The sequence below is a fragment of the Silurus meridionalis genome, chromosome 24 (genome assembly GCF_014805685.1).
Source record: "Silurus meridionalis isolate SWU-2019-XX chromosome 24, ASM1480568v1, whole genome shotgun sequence".
NCBI classification, from domain to species: domain Eukaryota; kingdom Metazoa; phylum Chordata; class Actinopteri; order Siluriformes; family Siluridae; genus Silurus; species Silurus meridionalis.
In genome coordinates this window covers 19,705,037-19,721,294 of record NC_060907.1, presented here as the reverse complement: position 1 = coordinate 19,721,294, position 16,258 = coordinate 19,705,037, and the positions used below count along the sequence as shown (strand labels likewise).

At 41.9% G+C, this 16,258-nt stretch overlaps 1 protein-coding gene across 4 annotated transcripts; it reads left to right on the top strand.

The window, feature by feature from the left end:
* The first annotated feature begins 943 nt into the window (after positions 1–943).
* LOC124378223 (gastrula zinc finger protein XlCGF26.1-like) lies at positions 944–16,056 on the top strand. Of its 4 annotated transcripts, XM_046837777.1 has the most exons (10): positions 944–1,183; positions 1,853–1,907; positions 2,915–3,032; positions 3,150–3,266; positions 4,337–4,608; positions 4,736–4,803; positions 4,898–5,088; positions 9,404–10,756; positions 11,301–11,305; positions 14,487–16,056. In XM_046837777.1, the coding sequence occupies exons 2-10, from the start codon at positions 1,869–1,871 to the stop codon at positions 15,678–15,680; spliced, it is 3,357 nt and encodes a 1,118-aa protein (XP_046693733.1). In that variant the 5' UTR covers positions 944–1,183; positions 1,853–1,868; the 3' UTR covers positions 15,681–16,056. The 4 variants fall into 4 exon arrangements, with proteins under 4 accessions (XP_046693733.1, XP_046693730.1, XP_046693731.1 ...); XM_046837774.1 differs by lacking the exons at positions 9,404–10,756; positions 11,301–11,305 and having other exon boundaries at positions 14,137–16,056; XM_046837775.1 differs by lacking the exons at positions 944–1,183; positions 9,404–10,756; positions 11,301–11,305 and adding an exon at positions 1,238–1,478 and having other exon boundaries at positions 14,137–16,056.
* Positions 16,057–16,258: the final 202 nt, after the last annotated feature.

Below are 16,258 nucleotides of genomic sequence, written 5' to 3'. Positions count from 1 at the left end.
AACAAATTCGGGGTTTGGCGCCATTTGGTGGACAAATGGCGCAACAACACTGCTTTAATATTCACTGCACTGATTGGTTTAGAAAATGGGTGTTTCGCCGCCTTGTGGACAAACAGCGCAACAACACGCATTCAACGCACTGACTGGTATTAGAACGGGTGTTGTTTCGCCGCCTTGTGGACAAATAGCGCAACAACACTACTTCAATATTTACGGCACTGATTGGTTTAGAAAATGGGTGTTGTTTTGCCGCCTTGTGGACACATGGCGCAACAACACGCATTCAACGCACTGATTTGTATTAGAACGAGTGTTGTTTCGCCGCCTTGTGGACAAATAGCGCAACAACACTCATTCACCGCACTGACTTTATTAGAACGAGTGTTGTTTCGCCGCCTTGTGGACAAATAGCGCAACAACACTACTTCAATATTCACTGCATTAATTGGTTTAGAAAATGGGTGTTTTTTCGCCGCCTTGTGGACAAATAGCGCAATAACACGCATCATCTATGCACTGGTTGGTTTTAGAATGGGCTAAGGCTGTACCAGAAAACAAAAATAAAATCAAGATCAAGATCAACCAGTTGTTGTTTTTGGAATTTATTAGCTTATTAGCCTCACAGATTTATCACGTGAAAAAAGAAATTATATGTTCGTGCATAATTAATTACATAATTATTTAATTTGCAACTTCCAGCCGTATCCACAAACAGTGGTAGTAAAGGAAACCCACATCCACCCAGTCACAAAACAGACAAATTAATAAATAAATAAAGAATGAAAAAGGACGAAAGAAATGGAAAAATAAATAAAAAGGAAAAAAAAACTAAAAGAAAGCAAGCAAAACCTAAACAATACCGCCAGGCCGCTTGGTGGCGATGACGATTTTTTCAATGAATAACTTTAGCGAAGAAGATGATTAAAAAAAACAAAAACAAAAAAAAAACATTTTTCCATTGACGGTGACGCGCTGCATTTTTTCTGCTCGGGAAGCTGAGCGCACTTTCCCCTTTTCTCCTCAGCCTGCCTAATCATCTTATTCTTTCCTTTTAAGAATTGAGTTTTACATTCGAATATGACCGTGTTCGAGTTTTAAAACAATAAAAATCAAAACCTCGCTGTTTTTTTTTCCAGATAATAAAAATAAACCGACTTTCGCTGGCTGAGCTGCTCGGCTAACGGTGAGTGGCTGAATCCCAAATCGAGTTCCTTTTCCTGTGTAGGCACACTACATAGGCCGCGAAAACAATGGCGCCTACGCCCTTTGCAGTGCACTTTGTATTCAAGAGGAGGTTTTTTGGGATTCAGCCATGGTGAAGCTGCTGGTTCAGCTAGATTCATTGTTTATGTGAATGGAGGTCCAGAGTCACTGGTGGCTCAGGAATGATCATGAACTTACTTTCTCTATAAATAAGGAATGGATGGAGACTGAACCCCACCAGTTGGCTTCTGATTTGGATATTTAGATGATTTTGGGTTCGTGTTTTAGCTGCATTTTCAGACCCTTTTCTCAGGAACGGTGTGACACAAAAAACTAAATCCCAAACTGATGTCACGTGTAACAGCTGGATTAAGACCAGAAGAACCCCATCCAGCTGTGATCTGTCTCCTGAGGACCGTTACATTCACCGCAAAGCCCCTTAGCATTCAGCTAGTTATTAGCATGTCAGCTAATTTCTGAGGGATAAAGCTAGTCAGCTCTGGGGAAAGTCCTCCACTGTACTCATGTGTCTTTTGTGACCGGGTTTAGCAGTTAATGCTGATGTTTTTTTTCTTTTGTTTTTTATAATGGTGCTTTTAAAATATTATTTTTAAATTTAAAAGATAATAATATATATTTGTTGATACAGACGGTGGGCTCTTGCGATGCCTCGGACGCAGGAACCTGATCCTGCTCAGTCAGAGGTAAAGCACAGCCACCGGAAACACTTCATTCATCTTCAAAACACTCTGAACATCTACATCATCAAACACTCTGAACATCTACATCATCAAACACTCTGAACATCTACATCAAACACTCTGAACATCTACATCATCAAACACTCTGAACATCTACATCATTAAACACTCTGAACATCCACATCATCAAACACTGTGAACATCTACATCATTAAACACTCTGAACATCTACATCATCAAACACTCTGAACATCTACATCAAACACTCTGAACATCTACATCATTAAACACTCTGAACATCTACATCATCAAACACTGTGAACATCTACATCATTAAACACTCTGAACATCTACATCATTAAACACTCTGAACATCTACATCAAACACTCTGACCATCCACATCAAACACTCTGAACATCTACATCATCAAACACTCTGACCATCCACATCAAACACTCTGAACATCTACATCATCAAACACTCTGACCATCCACATCAAGCACTCTGAACATCTACATCATCAAACACTCTGACCATCCACATCAAACACTTTGAACATCTACATCATCAAACACTCTGAACATCTACATCATCAAACACTCTGACCATCCACATCAAACACTCTGAACATCTACATCATCAAACACTCTGACCATCCACATCAAACACTCTGACCATCTACATCATCAAACACTCTGAACAGCCACATCAAACACTCTGAACGTCTCTGAGCCCAGTCCTTGGTGGTGCTGGGATTTGAAATAATGACCTTCCAATTTAGAAGGCCAACACTGAGCTGCCACTTCCCCATTTGCCAGGTTTTGGAGCAATGGTTTCTCCTGTTTTGTTTGCACCTGTAAGTCCTGCTCATGCTTGTCTAGTCAGAGCGAGATTCCTATTTTGCTAGTTTCCTAACAAGCTGCAAAATGTGAAAATCCACTGTACAGTGAAAGAACATGTGACATGTACAAAGCCTAAATCGGGTCTAACTTTTGTCCACGGCTATCAGGTTGAAGAAGTGCCGAAGGAGGCGTGTACCAGCGGCGAGACCTCACGCCGGCGTCACGTTGACCCGGAGGATGACCGGGATGAACTTCCAGAAGAAGAGTTTGGATCGGAGGAGTCCGGTTGGTGCCTCGCTTTATGTGAACATGTCGATGAACTTGTGTCAGTGTGTTCCTGACAACGCGTGTGTGTGTGTGTGTGTGTGTGTGTGTGTGTGTGTTTGATCCTGTGCATGTTAGGACACTGCTTGAAGGAGGAGCCTGTGGAGCTGAACAGCGATGATCAAGGGAGCGATTTCGACAGGCTGAATATCATCTGCATCAAGGAGGAAGATCCAGAGGATGACGACTACCTCTGTAAGCCAGCTGCAGGACACAACGGAGTCCGCTCAGTGACACGCCCTATCCAGAGCCCTAGATGGTCTTTAGATACTAAAAAAAAAAAATAATTTCAGAAAAGATATTTGTCTCTGCAAACAAGCTTTCGGATCACGTGAGATTTTTGGACGATGGCATTTACGGATGTGTTTGTTACACTGTTTACAGAAATGTTCTTTTTTTTTTGCTTCTGCCATTTTTTAAGCTCCTGTCATTGATCAACATCTGGATTTGAGTCTTGTGTCTGTGTGCTTGATTCAATGTATGATTTTATGCACGTCAGGTATCATGCGTCGAGTTTTATAAAGGAAATTACAATGGCATGTGCTTACATTTATGGCATTTAGCCGACATCCTTATCTCATTCATACAACTGACCAGCTATGGGGTTGAGGGCCTTGCTCAGGGGCCCAGGAGTGGCAGCTTGGTGTGGCTCACAGCCTTCAAAGCCCAATGCCATAACCACAAAGCTACTACCTGCACTGCATTGAAACATAGCAGTGCACACGCTTTTCATTCAAATCCATTTTTTGTTTCTCTCAACAGCATAAGAAACAAGATGCTGTGGATGCCATTGATCCAAAAATCTGAAATGATTCGCATTGCCACGCTGTAGTGTTTTGCCTTGGGCATTGTTTTTAATGAGAACCAAGTAAACATGAAGAAAGTGTGTGAACACAGATGCACATCATGATCATCAGTTACTGATATAAATCTATACACAGATAAACTGCTGAACACCAATAAACCATTCTGACAGATGATTAACTACCTGAACACAAACTAACACGGGTGATCACCCAGAACAAACAGCTCAACACACGAACTGATGCCTACATAAACATCAAAAGACTATTTAAACAAGTAAATGATACGTCAGCTGATGCCGACTCATATCGATGATCTGTATGATGTACCAATATCCTGTTTAAATAACGACCCATGTGCACATAACTACTCCAGCTACCCTGAAAAAATTACGTTTTTGATCACGAAAATTAGCCATAAACCCGAACAAACTAGTGTCTTTTTTTTTTTCATTTTCCCAGACTGCGAGGAATGCAGGTGCTTTTTCGTGAACAAGTGTGAGGTTCACGGTCCAGCTCTGTTCATACCCGACACTCCTGTTCCCATGGGGGTCGCCGACCGTGCCAGACGAACCCTTCCATCAGGGCTAGAGATTCGGAAGTCCGACGTTCCCGACGCAGGCTTGGGAGTGTTTAATAATGGAGACACTGTTCCAGTTGGAGCACACTTCGGGCCATACCAAGGAGATCCGGTAGACAGAGAGGAGGCAATGAACAGTGGTTATTCATGGGTGGTAAGTAATATAATCACACAATTCACACATTAATTGATTAATCACATTTTGGTCAACTGAATTGGTAAATGAATGAATACTTGTTACACAATTGTGCATAGAATGTAAGTTTAATATTATTTGGCAGATATACAAAGACAGACAGCGTGAGGAATACGTCGATGCTACGAATGAGATACATGCTAACTGGATGAGGTGAGGAATATTATATTGAGGACTTATTTCGAGTTATTCAAATAGAATGTTTATTAAAAAAACAACCTTGTTTTTACCTTTGCCACTAATTTAGGTATGTGAATTGCGCTTGTGCTGATGAAGATCAGAATCTCATGGCCTTTCAGTATCAAGGAGGGATTTTCTATCGTTGCTGCCGACCCATCAAACCAGGACAGGAGCTTCTAGTGGGCTACGAAGAGGAATACGCCAAAGATCTCAGTCTTGCTTTCGAATACCTCTGGAACAAAAAGTGTTCCCTAAATGGTTACGTACCAATATTTCAATTTCATTATGGTTATTTAGACAATGCCTTATTTATAATCATACAAGATAGAGACTATAACTAAGGTATTAATCTGGCCAGTTGTGAAATATGTAGTAATCTAAATGCCTGTTAATACTTGGTCAGCAGTGATTTTCTTGTCTATTCTTGGGCACCTCACTTGCGTAAGAGTTTGCAGCTAACTAATATTTTACGTTGCTCAGTTATGATCTACTCACGTAGAACTATTTCATTGGTTAATCCTGGGTTTTTCCTTGTTGGTCGAACTACAAGCTATTCATTATTTGGTCAGACCTAGTGGACTATATGAGCATAAACCTGAACCTATTCATGGCTATTTTTTGAGCTAGCTTTCTTTTCAGCCTATCCCTAGGCTGGAAGTGACATCTACTGTTAAGATGGAGTTGATTTTACCACGGCCTTTGTTACCTACCAAATTAACCTCTTTTTGCAGGCTTGGTATGATTGGTATTCATGCAGGGATTATGATAGGACAATGGAAAATGGGATTTTTGTTGGACAGGGAGAATGATTTTTAAACAAGGGTTTTAACCGGTCAGCTAAACATCTTTTTTAAAGACTGTTAAATATCAGATACAGGTGATGTAGGTTTATCAGGTTTTTAGTTGGTTACTGGTGTATATTGGTATACTGGGCCCCCGGGGTACCATGTCTATGACTGTGATGGAGTGGTTTTGTTGTCCTGGTTACATGATTATAACACTGAGTCAGAACTGTGGTGGGTGATTTTGCTGTTGACAAACTTTTTTGCATCCACATTGAGCATAGTTAGCCTTGGTGTCTCTAACCAAAGCCCCCTGGTGCCACCATCACAAGAAGCTCATTCAAGTCTTGAAAAGATCTTCAGCGGTAATCAGAGTTGGAGATTAAGTTCCTGCTGAGAGGTTTCTGATTTCAGGTGCAGAATCCACTTGCTGTACAGCGCACCTATGGAAAGAGCTTGTGCTTGTTAGTAAAATGCATATAATAGCAAAAGTAAAATGCACAGATTCTGCTGTGAGTGCTTACCAACCTTGCTATAGGAGTCAAGTAAAGGCAGTCAAGGTTTCTGGAGATGCGGGGTGGACACCAGCATGTGTAAGTCAGAAAAATAGTCTTCAGTTGGAGGATTCTTTGTGCTAATTATACAATGATGGACATGTACAGCAGAATGTCCTTAAAAGGTGAATTGAATTAAAGACCTCTTGTAAGTCAGCAGGGTCTGAAGCAAACCCCAGGGACCTCGGACAAGAACAGTTCCTTTTCCCAGTGAGAGGGGCATTAAGTCCAAATCTCAGAAAGCAGGAGAGGTCCTCAAGTCCTTCCTAGCCATGTCATTGACTGTAAAGATCAAAAAACACTTACTACACGGATAGTTTCATTGTGATTGATAGGTTTGGCAGGGTGGAGGAGCGCCAGTCCTCCCATGTAGAGAACAAGACATGTTTTGCTCGCTAGACTCCAGGCCATTTGTGGGTGTGGTATTGGTGGGATCCTAAATATGTTCCACATGTTGAAACATGTTGGACCTGGCCCACCAATGGTAAGCTTCTGGAGAGTGCTTTACCCACTTGGTCAGCACAGTGGGGCAGCTTACAACACATAAGTGACTTGTAATCTGGGCACTCATACCTCAAGTCAAGAGGTCAAGTTATGTCAAGAGGCTTTCATTGTCATTTCTACTATACACAGTGATACACCGTAAAGCTACATAACATAAAGCTACATAAAGTGCATCGAGTGCAACCCAGTGCAAACAGTACAGATAGACAACACAATCCTAAATTTGGGCTTATAAGCTACCGATCCCCAAGGAGTCAGATGTGGGATCTCACTTTTTTTTTGGTTACCTTTATTCCCACACCATTTTGACCCAGACAGGATGCTCTATGGAGCATTACTACAGACAGCATTTTTTTTTTTGCTGACAGTCACCTCTGCAGAGGGCTAAGATGACTGCATGCCTTGCCAATAAGCCTGTCCCACATGCTCTGACAACCAGTTTCAGAGTGATCTCATGACCAAACTCATGGATCTTATTTTAGTTTATGTGCCTCAAGTACCCTGGGATTGATTTTGTGGTGTGCAACAAGGGTCAGTCCGTTCAGAATGTTCCCTACTATACCTATTAAAAGCATGGTACATTTGTGGCAGAAAATGGGCAACTCCACAAGGTGCATTTCATGTTTAAGAACTCTGATAAACATGCCATTCCAGGAGGTTTGTGCTGCAGCTACTTGTGCATTGCTGCAGATATTATAAGAACATTATGCCTGAGTGTGATGAGTACAGCAAACACCCTCCTACTCAGAAGGTGAGTAATTTCCTAATGATATATGGGTAATCCTGCTTTTAAAACACTGCCCCAGCAGTGTCAGGAGGGGTGAGGTGGAATGTTAGAAGGGTTTCCAGTCAATTAGAACCCAGTGAGAAAGTTCCATAGGGAATGCTGACCACTACTGACAGCATTTTATAGTGTTGCATGGCAACCACGTGACTTTGTATTAAAGATCCTGCCTTGTGTGCAGAAGTGCACTAGATTGTATCATGGTGTAAAAACACCACCGGAGGTTATCTAGAGTTCATAGTGCATGACTACATATGTAATTTAATTGTTCCACTAGTCTTTTAAAAGTAGCAGGTGGTTAAGGTGGTCAAATAAAATTACCTAATACTTGAATCTGGAGTAGAAGGTTATGATAGGTCTAGGGTTATGATAGGTCTAGGGTTATGATAGATTGTGAATCAATTCTAAAAAGTCTACTTCAATCTTAGTAGTGAGCAGACTCAATTAATGTCAAATCTTCAGTCATTAATCTATTGCAACTAAAAATTTACCTTTTTAAATACCTTCATTGGTCCACTCACAGAAAGTCCAAAATCAGTTTTGGTTGACAAAACTACCCCAAAATACTACTTAAAAGTTTGAAACTACTATAACAGAAGCAAAAATGGTCGAGGCTATTGGAAAAATTTCAATCTAATAAGGTAAGGTGTCTGAAATTGTGGCAAGAAGGTAGGAAACTCCCTTTATCTTTTTCACATAGAGACACACGCATTCGTGACATACTAAAGGAAAAGCATTCTGCGAATTGTAAGGTTTGGCCATCATGAGTTACCTGTACACCTGTCTTTGTACTGTTACAGCAATGATACCGAAAAGTTGGGACACTGTACTGGCTCTCATTTCGTGCCTTGATAGTGGGGTGGGGGAACCGTCTAACACTCAAGCATTCAACTTGCCAACATTGTGATAACTATCACACCAGTAAGCTCACATGCCTTGGGGAAGGTGTTGGGTCACCCTGGAAGAGAGCAAACCTATCATGAGCAATCAGAAGAACAGTTAAAAGATTTTTGTATTGAAGTGGACCAAACCAAGCCAGCAAAATGCCTCTACAGCATTAAAGAGCCATCCATCATTTTGTGTTGGTATTAGCATGTTTATTGAATAACTTGCATTCAGGGTCAAGCAGTCAGGTGAGAGGTGCGCTGTCATCGTGGGTTTTTTCTTAATATAAAGCAACTGCACTAATTGTAAGTCAGGCATTTGTCTTGACAAACTGCCATCTGTGGTGTTCTCAATCAGTTCCACCTGGATCTAGCTGGATTGGTGAACAGATGTACAGATCACTTTACAGATCAGATTCATGTGTTACCCATTCATTGTTCCATCTTTTGAGCCCTCATCAGACAACACCAAAGACTTTCTAAGTGATTTCTGTAGTCAGTTTGGTGGTTGAAGTCTGCACGATTTGTCTTAGAATGTAGATGGTTCTGGGTCATGCTTCCTTTACTGGCATTTTGTCTTTCAGGGTTTTTTACGTAAATACGCAAATTTTGCCCAAGTGGAATTTAGTGGTTTGGTGGTTCATGATTTGACTTGATCTTAGGCTTCCACTGTTGAAATGAGATGAGAACTACAGGATATCAGGTGTCTGTCTTGTCACTCTAGCTGGAGCATTTCTACATACTGGGTAATTAAATCTGGTCTAAATCTGAACAGAGGCTGCCACCTCACTTCTGCGTTAGAGCTATTTTTGAAGTTTGTACTCTTTTTACCAAGTGTCATGCTGCTTCTGGTGGTGTCTAAAGGTTAGTAAGTTAGTGGTTATGTGAAGGTTTTTAGATATTGGTTGTGCTAAACGTCATGGTGTGGTTGGCTACTACTGATATTAGCAATAAACATTATTGTAGCTTATAAAGCAGTTCATAAATACAGTTTCCTAAAAATTTTCAAACCTAAAAACATTGCATTGCATTTGAAGTTCTCTGTTTCTTTTTGTCCTGCTCCAGAAATGAATGGCATCCTGTTGCAAGCCCTCTCCTGCTCCTTGTGTGCACTTTCCTATACATCCTTATTTCACTTCCACAAACATATCAAGAGATGCCACTATGAGGAGTATGTGAGACTGACGAATTCAGGAGAGATAAACTGTGAAAAATTCAATGTGATGCCCACCAACAGCTCCAGTAGTCACCAAATTGGAGCTGACTCCTCCGGTACTTTGTGCGTTACAACCTCCGACGGTCGCATGCGAATAAAAACGCACCACTGCTCCGACTGCGGTAAAAGTTTCCTTCAAGAGAGTGATCTTGAACTGCACCAGCAAATTCACGCGGGAAAGAAGATAAAGTCATACGAGTGCTCGCACTGTGGGAGGAGTTTTACTCAAGTGAGTCACCTCAGAGCCCACAAGCGCATTCACACAGGCGAGAGGCCGTATCGCTGTTCAGAGTGCGGAAAGAGTTTTATTCAAAGGAGTAACCTCAGAACACACCTGCGCATCCACACGGGAGAGAAGCCATATTGCTGCTCGGAGTGTGGGCGGGGTTTTACTCATCAGAGTAACCTTAACACACACCAGCGCATTCACACAGGAGAGAGACCGTTTCACTGTTTGCTTTGTGGAAAGACCTTTGCGCAACAGAGCGCTCTCCGTCTACACCAGCGCGTTCACACCGGAGAGAAGCCGTACCGCTGCGCCGAGTGCGGAAAGCGGTTTGTTCAGCTGGCAGGCTTGCAGAAACACCAGTCTATTCACAAAAGAGAGAGGCCTTATCACTGCTTACAGTGCGGAATAAGTTTCACTCATCGGACTCATCTTCAAGAGCACGAGCGCATTCACATTGGGGAGAGGCCGTATCACTGCGCACAGTGCGGGAAGAGTTTTTCTCACCAGCGTAATTTGCATCAGCACGAGCTCATCCATACGAAAGAGAAGCTGTACCACTGTTCGCAGTGTGGGAAAAGCTTTTCTTTCCAGCACAGATTGCAGCGGCATCTTCGCATTCACACCGGGGAGAGACCGTATCAGTGCTTACAGTGTGGGAAGAGTTTTTCCTCCCAGCACAAGTTGCAAGTGCACCAGCGCGTTCACACAGGAGAGAAGCCATATTCCTGTTCACAGTGTGGGAAGAATTTTACTAGTGCCAGTAGTCTCAAGATACACCAGCGTATTCACACAGGAGAAAAGCCATATCATTGCTCGCAGTGCGGGAAGAGTTTCACTTGCCGGACTAACCTCCGACAACACCAGCGCATTCACACAGGAGAGAAGCCGTACGACTGTTCGAAGTGTTCCAAGAGTTTTACTTGCAAGTCTAATCTCCGACAACACCAACGCGTTCACACAAAAGAGCGAAGCTGTACAGCCAAGACACAAGAGCAAGAAACCTGATTGTCCATATTACAGAGTTCAGGTTAACTTATTTCCTAGTCGGGTAGAATGGCGACAGGTTGAGTTGGTACCTCAAAGCTCCAGGGTCCAGTAGATAGAGTTTGACATGTTCTCCCCATTTCTGCAAGGACTGCATCCCACTTTTCAGACTTACCACTAGACGGATAGTCAAAAAATCCCAGAAGAAATGCATGAGTGTTGTGACTTCCTTTGTTGTGCAGTATCCGGTGGAGGGTCTATTCCCAGAGTTCCTGGGATAGGATACACCCCGATGAATAGATGTTCTATAAGACTGAATGAAAATGTTCTGCATATTATGTAGCTGATGGTCTTGTATCTTTGTCGAGCGCATGTGTTGAATGTTGTGTCGCATTCATATGTTTTCTTTCTTAGATAGTAGCTTGAATAGTGTGCTAAATATATTAAGAACATTTATATTGTAAATCATGTTCCATCAAATGGACTTTTTTTCACCAACATTCTGTACCGTATCTGCTTATTTTAATACTCAGATGAAATGCGTTATATATGATGTTTATAATTGAATCAAAAATTGCAATCAAGCTCTAGAGTCAAAACATTCTTACTGAGGACTATTACTATTACACTACTATTCCGTGGTTCTTAGATATATCTTCTGTAGCTGTATCTGCAAATTGCAAGAAAACAAAGGACGTGTAGCAGGTCTAACTTTTCGGGGCACCATATTGAACTTCTTGAGGCACTAAATAGTTCCAATTGATTAAAACATTGGTTGTCTAACCCGAGCATGTTTTCAAGCCTGTCTATTAAAATATCATGATTAAAACGGTGTCGAATGCTGTACTCAAGTCCACTAGTACCAACACATATACTTACAAGCCAAGACATGCGGTTGGTAATTTACACCATTAGCCAGCACTAAATCTGTATTAGGATGCTTCCAGAAAAAAAAACATCTGTTGGAGTTTGAAAAGGGTCAAGAATTGGTTTCTTAGCAAAGGCCTAGCAGCAGATACTCTTGGGGCATGGCATGAGTTACTCACTTATACAGATAGTTGGTCTGCAGGAGTAGAGCACCAAGCTATAGCGCTAATTGTACACAGTGGGGCTAAACTTGAAGCCAAACTTCATTTAGATAACTGTTGGTCATCTACATCAGCTACATCATATTCAGTCTGAGTGCTAATAATTCATAGCAGTGTAACACTGAGTCATAAAATAATGAAAATAAATGAAAAGCTCAAATAAACGAAATCAACCCTATAAAATATGAAAGCAGTGGGGGAAAACCCTAATCTGAAAAATCTAAACTGTCCAGTAATCATGACAAAATAGTTTTTTCTTTGCCATCATTTTTATGAGGTGCAATAATAATAATAATAATAATAGTAAAGGGTTATGCTGCCAACTGATAGTTAAAAAAAAAATGTCACGCAAGCAGTATGTCACCCCTCCTAACTGCCAGAGGTGGTGATCACCTAGAAACCTTCTTGTGTGCCAGGTGACGTATGACAGTGTATACAATAAATATGGCTGTCATACAGCAGTCTTTCTGCCCTTTTGTTACCTTGCATACATCAGACTACATGTGCGTCATGTGGACCTGTCCGCTTAGCAGCTTGGGACCATGGATGGAGCTACAGGTATCCAGTCCTCCAAAGCTGGTGACTTACCATCTCCTATCTTCTCCTCTGCCGCAGTGAGTGTATATTTCATATATTTCCAGTTTTTTTTTCTTTCTCTAGCTTTTAACTGGTTTCCTTTATTATTGTCGCTAGCCTTGTTAGACTCACTCACTGCGAAGTTCTCTTGTCAAGTTTTACAGACTGCTTTGTGCCATTGTTCAGTTGTGGCACTTACATCTCTTACCTTCCCGTTGGGTTGGGTTCTTCCCTCGATTCCATTTTCCCTGAGCATTTCACATCCTCTATCATTTGGCGGTCCAGTGGGTCACAAGGGTAGTGGGGGCACCAGTCTTCTTGCACACATTTGCCTTTAGCCTCCTATTTGGAGCATAATGGGGTAAAGTTAGTTTCACTGTATTTTCCTCTTAAAACTCCAGCTTCCCCTTGAACATTTCTCTTACACTTTCCACTGTCTAACTGGCTGTTGAACTTGATGGGGTTTGATAGGGTTCCACAGGGGAATACTGTGTTTTTCCCTGATCTGCTAGTGTTTTTTGCAGGGTATAATTATATTAACCCTGAATCTAAGCTGTGTGCAAGGGTTGCTCTTTGGACCTTCTGCCAAAGAATCCCTGGAAAGGAGAGCACAGCTTTCATCATGAATCATGAAACCACTAATCAGACTGGCCACATGGTGTGTTACCATTCCATGTTTCAGGATCCTAAAAGGTTTCTTTAACCTTGTGAGGGCTCTATGTGGGCAGGGCCATGCTTGCACCCATAGCCATCTTGGCATTAAAGGGTCCTGTGTGGTATTCTCATGAAATACAAGTAATGGCAGTTTCTCTTTAGGTAGTGAAAAGCTGAGAGCTAACTGCTCGGTTTGTACAGTTCTAAACAAAGTTATAGACAAAAACAAAAAAAAAAACAACATTGCAATTTCTGCACAATAGTAGATTGAGAATGTTGAGCAAGGATCAACCAAGCACAACAGCATTATTAGGAGAATATATAAACAAAAAAGTGATTGTCTCAGTCTGGAGGTAAAGCAAAGCAGTGCACCACAGTCTTTTTATATAAAATCCCAAAACATCATATTGATTACGTTTCTGGTCAGTGATCCAATGTTGCAAGAGGAATTTGAAAGTGTCTTGACTACTGGACAGGTTATGAAAACTATGAAATGTATGTACAGTGAAAGTGTATAATATTGTTCAGGCATTTGTTGGGTTACTCACTTTTCACTGGATTGGATTGGACCTTGAGTAACCTGTTGGCTGACCCACAGTAGACCTTTAATTAGACAAGAGTAATGCTTTTTTATTTTTATTTTTTGAGAGCTTTATATGAGGATTTTTTTTTTGTACTGTTCTGGGGCTTGCTAAATATAATTTTAGATGTTGGCAAGATTAGAATGAAGACCGAGTTTTCTTTGGTCAAGACGTATGAGTACAGGTTCATACTGTTTGTGTTCAGAAGTCAAGTAACGGGATAAATGGTGAAAAGACTGCAAAGTGCAATTCAAATACTAGAAAGAGATAACAGTGGCTTGGATGCAACATACCTGTCTCAAAGCCTGGTTGTCAATCTGGTAGTGAGAGTGAATACTTTTATATTTTGGTATTATTAAATGAAATTAAATTATTGTCTCTTACATTTTTTCTTGCATTGAATTTGAAGTTCTGTTTTTTTGTTGTTTTTTTTTTGTTGTTTTTGTTTTGTTTTTTTTGTCTTGCTCCAGAAATGAATGGCATCCTGTCGCAACCCTTCTGCTGCTCCATGTGTGCACTTTCCTATACATCGCTATTTCACTTCCAAAAACACGCCAAGAGGTGCCACTCTGAGGAATATGCGAGACTGATGAATTCAGGGGCGGTTGCATACGAGATATTAAATCTAACGCCTACCAACAGCTCCAGTAGTCATCCAACTGAAGCCGACTCCTCTGGTCCTTTGTGCATTACAGCCTCTAACAGTAAAACGCAGATAGAAACGTACCGATGTTCAGATTGTGGAGAGAGTTTTGTCCACCTGAGTGATTTTAAACTGCACCAGCTCATTCATGCGGGAAAGAAACTGAAGTTGTTTCACTGCTCATACTGCGGGAAGAGTTTTACTCAAGCAAGTTATCTCCGACGACACCAGCGTATGCACACCGGCGAAAGGCCGTACCATTGCTCTCACTGTGGGAAGAGTTTTGCTCAGCAGGGCAACTTCCGAACACATCTGCGCATTCACACAGGAGAGAAGCCTTATCACTGCTCAGAGTGCGGTAGAGGTTTTACTCGCCAAAACGCTCTCCAGCTCCACCAGCGCATTCACACTGGAGAAAGACCATATCAGTGCTCAGAATGTGGGAAAACTTTTATTCAAAAGATCAATCTCCAGATTCACCAGCGCATTCACACAGGAGAGAAGCCATACCACTGCACCGAGTGTGGCCGGGGTTTTACTCACCCGACGTCTCTCCATGACCACCAGCGCATTCACACCGGAGAGAAGCCGTTTCAGTGTTTACAGTGTGGGAAGAGGTTTTCTCAGCAGAGCACTCTCCACATACACCAGCACGTTCACACAAGAGACAAGCCGTACAAGTGTTCAGAATGCCAGAAGAGTTTTACTCACCTGAGTCTCCTCCAACAGCACCAGAGCTTTCACACAGGGGAGAAGCTCTACCACTGCTCGCAGTGTGGCAAGAGTTTTGCTTACCAGCGCACTTTTCGACGACACCAGCGCGTTCACACGGGGCAGAAACCATATTGCTGCTCTCAGTGTGGAAAGAGTTTTACCGAAATGGGAAATTTCCAAAAACACCAGCGCATCCACACTGGAGAGAAGCCTTATCAGTGTTCAGAGTGCGGAAAAAAGTTTGCTCAACTGGGAGGTTTTCAAAGACACCAGCGCATTCACACCGGAGAGAAGCCATACAGTTGCTCGGAATGCGGGATGAGTTTTGCTTATCAGAGTACCTTGCAACGACACCAGAGTGTCCACACAGGAGAGAAGCTGTATTCCTGCTCACAGTGTGGTAAGAGTTTTAATTACCTGGAAGGTTTCCAAATTCATCAGCGAATTCACACGGGAGAGAAGCCGTATCAATGTCCGCAGTGCGGGAAGAGTTTCACTTGCAAGTCGAATCTCCGACAACACCAGCGCATTCATACAGGAGAAAAGCCCTATCAGTGCACACAGTGTGGAAAAAGTTTTACCTGCAGGTCTAACCTCCGGCAACATCAGCGCATTCACACAAAAGAGGGAAGCCACACATTGGAGCCGACACCTTAATATACTACAGAAAAGAACTGATAAAACTGAGCTTTGATTAAGATTACAGATTTCATCTTACCTTGCTTCATAGTGAGGTAGCATGGTGACAGACGGTGGTGTTGGTACCTTAGCTCCAGGGTAAGAATCGTGTAGTGTGTTCTCACTGTTCTCCTTGTCCTCCCACCTACCAAATACATGGCAGTAGACGGATACTCTAAATCAGTGGTCCCCAACCCCCGGGTCTCAACCGGCACCAGTCCGTGGGTTAATTGGTACCGGGCCGCACAGAAAGAATACATAACTATTTCCGTTTTATTTATTATCTGATTCTGAACGATGTTTTATTTTGTAAAATTACCGGATTCTCAAACCCCCAGGTGAGCAAAATGAACAAAAAAACAACACAGTGGATTCACGTTCATTATTAGATTTAGAAAATACCATTTTTTATGGTCGTATCATTTTATTTTGATGTATTTATCCGCCACACATTAAAGGCCGGTCCGTAAAAATACTGTCTGACATTAAACCGTCAGGTCCGTCGCGCAAAAAAGGTTGGGGACCGCTGCTCTAATTCACCCTAGGTAAAAAAATAT

Excerpts from the sequence above, each read along its gene's own strand:
- LOC124378223 (XM_046837777.1), top strand. The coding sequence starts at position 1,869 with ATGCCTCGGACGCAGGAACCTGATCCTGCTCAGTCAGAG. Across the intron at positions 1,908-2,914 it reads CTGATCCTGCTCAGTCAGAG|GTTGAAGAAGTGCCGAAGGA; the intron begins GTAAAGCACAGC and ends CACGGCTATCAG. Across the intron at positions 3,267-4,336 it reads AGAGGATGACGACTACCTCT|ACTGCGAGGAATGCAGGTGC; the intron begins GTAAGCCAGCTG and ends TCATTTTCCCAG.